General features: G+C 53.6%; 1 protein-coding gene across 2 annotated transcripts in view; it reads right to left on the reverse strand.

Annotated features, from left to right (window-relative positions):
• The window catches only part of PIK3R2 (phosphoinositide-3-kinase, regulatory subunit 2 (beta)), an 8,993-nt gene extending 8,082 nt beyond the window's left edge, over window positions 1-911 (reverse strand). Inside the window, exon 1 of one of the 2 annotated variants that reach the window (XM_010188453.1) lies at window positions 572-911. In XM_010188453.1, the coding sequence (XP_010186755.1) occupies window positions 572-911 (340 nt within the window). Of the gene's footprint in view, window positions 1-556 lie in introns of both variants that reach the window. The other variant, XM_010188451.1, reaches the window with a different exon arrangement.
• Window positions 912-6,156: the final 5,245 nt, after the last annotated feature.

Consider the following 6,156-nt stretch of genomic DNA (forward strand, 5'->3'; position numbering starts at 1 on the left):
CCACAGGGCTTATGTGCCTAAAAGCAATAAAAACAGGCAAAGAGAAGGCAGCTGCTGCAGTGCTGAGGGTCGGTGGCTCTCCCAGCTCCTGGACCAGGTCCGTGCCAAGCTGGGAGGCAGCCGCAGGTGCAGGAGGGCCCATGCCCGGCCCCAGCAAGAGCTCTGCGATCCGTGGGGAGGGACGAGTGCCAGGCAGACGAGCAATTAGCTGCAGTTCTTGGAAGTGCTCTTTTTTAGATCCTGACTTTTCTCCTCTTGCCCAGAGACAAGTAATTGTGTGTCTCAGCGGGGCTGAGCCGCTCTTGGCAAGGAGCAATGCCCTGGGCGGTTCAAGAGGCAGGGAGGTGGTTGGGAGATGTCAGGATTTATTCCTAAATAAGAGCAAAACCCTTGGCTGAGCAGGGAGAGGGACCAAAGACCTCAGATGTTCACAAGTCAGAGAGGAAAAAGGATATTGGAGAGGTAAGAGTGGGACAAAGCTTCCCACAAGGAGCTCCATGCAGATGGAGAAGGAATAACGTGCTTTTCTCTTGGCAGAAGCCCACAGCCCCCAGGCAACCCAACCGCTTACCTTGCTCCAGAGCCTCTGGCAGCCGCCCCCCGCTGGCCCCCGGCGTTGCAGGGAGGGGTCTCTGCACTCGGGGCCGGTGAGAAGGGACTGAGATCTTCACAGGCCCCACGTACTCCACGTATGTGCCGGGAAAGTCGCCCTTCTGCTTGGTCCGCTCGTTGACGCCCAAGATCCACCCTATCTGATTGGGGGTCTGCTCATCTCCTTCTTTGAAGCCCAAAGCTTGCAGGGCCCCCTTGCTCACCACCAGGATGTCCCCAGGCAGCAGATCAATGTCCTCCTCACGCTCCTTGCGGTAGGGGTAGAGGGCACGGTACTGGAATCCGTCAGTGCTGCCCATTCTGGTGTGGGGAGAAAGGGCTCTGAAGGGCGAGGCAGCACGCTTCGGATGGGAGAGGAGGGATCTCAGGGGCAGCTCTCCCCCATCCGCTCTCTGAACGTCTCTTGTGTTGAACCAGCACCCCAAAGAGCCCGGTTTGGGTGCCCCGGTGCGCTTAGGTGCAGCCCCTTTTCCTCAGCTTGAAGCCACGATTCAGCCAAATTATGGAGCAAAGGGAGAAGGAGACAAACATAATCCAGCACTCGTGAGCGGGCATGCAGCGAAGAAATGGGAGATCAGGATCCGCTTCACCAAAAAAGCACTAGGTTTCTTGGAGTCCAGAGGGTAAAAGCACAGTGTGGCATGCTACATCTCCCTTCCCTGCAAAGGGAAGAAGAGCTGTTACTGCACAGTTTGTACCCCATACCCTCCCAAAATGCCAAAATTCAAATTAGGGGTTCAGCTGAGAGAGCCTGGACTCGTTTATCTCCTACCTACCCACCGATACTGAGCCCTGGATCCAACCAGGGCACGTTAATGCCAATTTATGCACCCAAAAGCAAGAGAGGAGCGCAGGAGTGACACCTCCTCACTGCTACAACCAGGCACCGGCTCTGCATCCCAAAGGGGTTCACTCCTCGCCCTGCTCACAGCACTTGTGCAAACAAGAAGGCAACAAGTGGGACAAAACAGCCTTTATGCAGGGACTTCTGCACACAGAAAAGGGTGACCCTGCAACCACCAGCTGGATGCCGTGAATGGAGGCAAAACAAACAGGTTTAACCTTTTCTTGTTAAATCGATTACATTTCACAGTTCACCTTTGAGTCTCCTCATGCATCACCCCCCACAGAGCCATTTTTCTGAACCCACAAATGTAGGTTAACCAAGCTTTTGGAGAAAGGCTTTAGAGATGCTTCGCCATTCCCACAGAGAAGCACTTCAAAGCTTTTGCTCTGAGCAAAGTACATTTTTGAACTTTTCCAAAGAGGCAACAGCATCAAGTGTGGGCACGGGTGCTTTTTGCAGCGACAGAGGCGAGTGGAGTGAAAATAACCCTCAGAACCCTTCAAGTCTGCCTCGAATTGCTAACTGCCTTTCAGCTATTCGGAGAGAAATGGCAGAAGATTCTGCCTGCCTTGCCCAGAAATCCATCAAAACCAAACAAACCTGGGTTATAACACGTTGTTGAAGTATGAATTGGGGCATTCCCAGTGCTCTTTTCCCATCCCCTCCAGTTTTTCACCTCCTCCAGGCAAATCCCAGCCACGGTGTGCGGCTGAGAAATGGAGTTACAAAGCACCGGGGCAGCCAGAAATCAGCCTTCGCCTGCTGAAACGCTGCGGGTCCTGAGCTGTTCTGGCCCAAAACTCATCAAACTCAGCTCCAAAATCTCATCTGAAAACTATTAGGGAGCGGGAAGGCGCTGCTCAGGGCTGCCGGAGTCTCTGCAGAGGGAGGCAAAGGGAGCCAGGGCAGGGTCAATGCACAACCAAGCACGGCACGGAGCCAAGGCCGCTCCGAGAGGCACCAGCACTGGCGACTTGCAGTATTTCACTATAACCCTTTCGGGACAGCAACACGGGACAGTTCACATCAGCTACAAACCCCTCTTCTCTCCCGCATGCTACCAAAAAGTCTGAAATCAGTGCAAATCCCTTGAGAGGAGCTGGTTTCACCTCTCTGCAGCCCAGCACCATGCTGTGGGCTCCTTCCCTTGCCAAAGAAAGGCACAAAGAGGCCATGGCACACGAAACCTGTGCAGCAACCAGGACCTGTGCCAGTTCCCTGAGCCCGGGCAAGCGTCCCAGCAGGGCTGTGCTTGCCATGAATGAGCAGGCATTGCCCTCGGGGAGGTAAGGATGCTTGCGGCCAGAGAACAGGATGGAGCCTGATCTGGGTCGCTGAAAAGCTTCTCTGGAGCAACACCAGGCTGCAGGATTCAAGGAAAAACCCTGGGGATAAAGGGATGTTTGCAGGAGAAGCAGCACATCCCAGCCTGGCCACTGTGCAAGCCCCCACTGTGCCGGGAAGAGCCCGCGCTTCCCCGGTCCAACCAGCCCCGGCCAGGAAAATATTACTTCATAATTCAGAGTACAAAGAGAAGATTTATAGCCAGGCGCACTGTGCCTGCTCCTCTGAATACTGCCTGTTGGGGGCTGAGGGAGCTGATCCGGCACAGCCCAAATTCAGCGGGGTCAATGCTGCACTCCAGCCTGTGCCTGCAGATCCCAGCCCCAACTCCTGGCGCCTCAGACAAGCCAGTGCAGCCGAAAAAGGCTGGTAGGACAAAAAAACTCAGTCCTGGCAAACTCGTTCAGTAGCTTTTAAAAAGCAGAGCTGCGTGGAGGGGTGGGAAGAGGAGAGAGTTGCTCTGGAGCACTGAATCTCTCCAAAAAGCAGGTCTCCTGCTCTGCTGACTCCTTCCTTGGTGGGAATGCAGAGCTCTGTGCTGCTCTGCTCAACACATCCCAGCTGGGGATATAAAAAAATACAAATAAATTAAAAGGTCCCAGAGCAGCCTCACCTGCCGTCCCTGCGCTCAGCCCCTATGGGGATCGAGTGCTCACAAACTGGGGTGAGGAGCCACCTGGGAAACCCAAATCCACACGGCTAATGCCAGCGCTGTCCTCTCCAGGGGAACACAGACTTCCCAAAGCCCCAAAACAGCTCCTTGCAGGGAAGGCGATTTGAGGAAGGCATTGTCGAGAGCCCGGGACACGCACGAGCCTGTCAGCTGGCGGCTCACCTCCAAACCGGGGCTCTGCATGCGCAGGGGAGGGAGCAGGTTGCCAAAAGATTTCGGCTGGGCCCGGCTCCAGGTTTGCTGGGAGAGGAACCTCGTGTGTCCGCACTGGCCAGCACTTGCTTGGGCTGCTCTGAAAATCCCATGCATCAGACATCTTAGATACCTTTGGTAAATCTATCGCAGCGCCCCGAAAACAATCCCACGATTCATTAACTGCTGTCAATACTTTCTTTGTTTAATGCAGCGGCTTGAAACAAAAAACACATTACAAGTCTTTTTGTGTGCGCCCAGCGCATAAATAAAAGCATCTTAAGGTTTCAAATGTGGTTCCTGTGCTTTTTAACCCAGCTCCAAGTGCAGTTCGAAGTGCAGCTTGACTCGAAGTGAGACCAAGCGCTTCTTTCCCTCCAGTGAGGCGAAAGAATGCATAAAAATATTTAAAACCACAGCTCAAATCTGTCCAAGTTGCATCAGATCCAGTTCTGAACTGTAAAATGTTACATGTTAATGGGTTACAATGAGAACAAACCTTTCCTCTAGCAAAAAGGGAAAACTGAGCCTGAGGAGCAGCAGCGTCCTGTTTGCTGCCACCAGCTGCCCTTTGCTGGGGATACACAGCATCTGCTGCTCAGTGTTCCACTAAATATTGCGCTTTACTCGCTGAACTCCAAGGAACTGAAGGAACATCTGAAACGTTTCACTGAAAAAGGGAATGTTATGGTTAGGAGGGGCCTGAGGAGCCAAATAAACCCCTGCCTGGGGTGAGCGATACCTGTCTTGTTCATGAGAGCCACCTCCAAGCAGCAACACTGCACTACTTCCATTTTAGGAGTGTTCATGGGACTGGGTTTAGGGTTTTTGGGGTTTTTTTTTTGTTTAGTTTTGTTTTTTTCCCTCAGAAACAAACCAGGAGCTGCATTTTGGCTGCTTTCTCCAAAAATTACAGTTCTAAAAAAACATGAGTACATGAAAAAATTCCAGCTGCTCTTCGCTAACTCATCTGCTTAAAATCTCACTCCCTAGGGTATTTGGAATTTATACAAGGATTTATTAGCAGCTCTGCACAGCGCAGTGATCACGTGAAGTAACCTACGAGGTGAAAAGCAACCATGTTAGCAGGCCAACATTATTTGGGTATTGGTTCAGAGAGGCAAGACCTTTCAACTTGAGAAATCCACTGTCCCTTCCTCTGTTTGCCTTTTGTATTCCATGACTCGGTTGCTTTAGCTCCAAGCTGTGGCTCCAGCTATTCCCAGAGGAATTAAAAGAGCCCTCTATATTATAAATACTCCTTTTTTTCATTGTAAACACACCCCACTTGCAGCAAAGCGCCGGCGCTCTGCCACGGCTCCAAACTGGCTCTGCAAACCACTCTGCTCCTCACCGCATTCCAGCTGAGCTGCGGTTTCTGTCCCAAGCCAGAGCTTTTGTCCAGCAAGACCCAACTGCGGGCAGAAAGGATTTTCCTGCGTGCTTAAAAACCTTGTCCTAGCGAGTTAAAAAAGGAGGGTTTTGGGGCAGAGATCGCCTTTAGGAGGACCAAAGCCTGGCCATGAACTGCACGGGCAGCTCGAAGCACGATGTGCCCACGTCAGAGAAGAGAGTCACCAAAGAAACCAAGCCATGGCTTGAACTTTCCCACATCATGGAAGCACCAATGAGTGGAGCAGAGGCCAACCCAACCTCGGGGACACGCCAGCCCTTCACATGTGAGGGAAGGGTGGGGGAATGGCCAGGAAAGCAGTGATTTAGGCTGTATTTACTCAGCTGTCTCCATTCTCTGCTCTCACCAAGAAAGTCACAGGGCCAGTTCCCCAGTGGCTCCGATAGCTGCTTGGGAAATAAAAGCTGTGCATTAATGGGGAGGAGAGGCAGTCATTCCTCTGCTGTGCCGGGCACTGAAAGGCACAACACTGGTGCCACTCCAGCTCTCTGCTGCTCATTTCAGACAGGTTTCCCCCCACGTTTTATTTCCCTTTGAGCACAGACCCTCAGTTATGGAGATAAGCGACCACAGGAAGCTGATAAACGTCCCTAGGTTTGGAAGGGACACAGAGCACCTCACTGGAAAGAGGTGGCCACCGTCCCAGAGCCAGGGTTTGGGGACAACAGTGTCCAGAGACAGCAAAGCTTGGACTTCAGCACATCCAGAGGGACAGGCGCATCCCGGGGCCATCTGGCCCCAGCCCTGGGTCTGCTAGGGCAGGACCGTGGTGGGGCCAAGCCCTCGGCCCAGGCTGAAGCCGTGCAGCCCTGCCAGGCCGCTGTTCTCACCCAGGACCCCCGGTAATGGGGGCTGCACCCTGCCAAGAGGGGGCCCCTGAGCTGAGACCACTGCAAGGAAATGGTACAGAGATTCCCCCGCTGGGGACGGAGACAGCCGGGGGAGAACGGAGGGCACAGGGGAAGGGACAGAGACAGCTCCGGCACCACGGTGGGGGACACAGCTCTGGCACAGGGGACCTGCCCAGGGGTGGCACGGCCCGGGGGGGTGACACTGCCCTGGCAGCGGGGTACC

The sequence above is a fragment of the Mesitornis unicolor genome, unplaced genomic scaffold, assembly GCF_000695765.1.
Source record: "Mesitornis unicolor isolate BGI_N332 unplaced genomic scaffold, ASM69576v1 scaffold35757, whole genome shotgun sequence".
NCBI lineage: Eukaryota > Metazoa > Chordata > Aves > Mesitornithiformes > Mesitornithidae > Mesitornis > Mesitornis unicolor.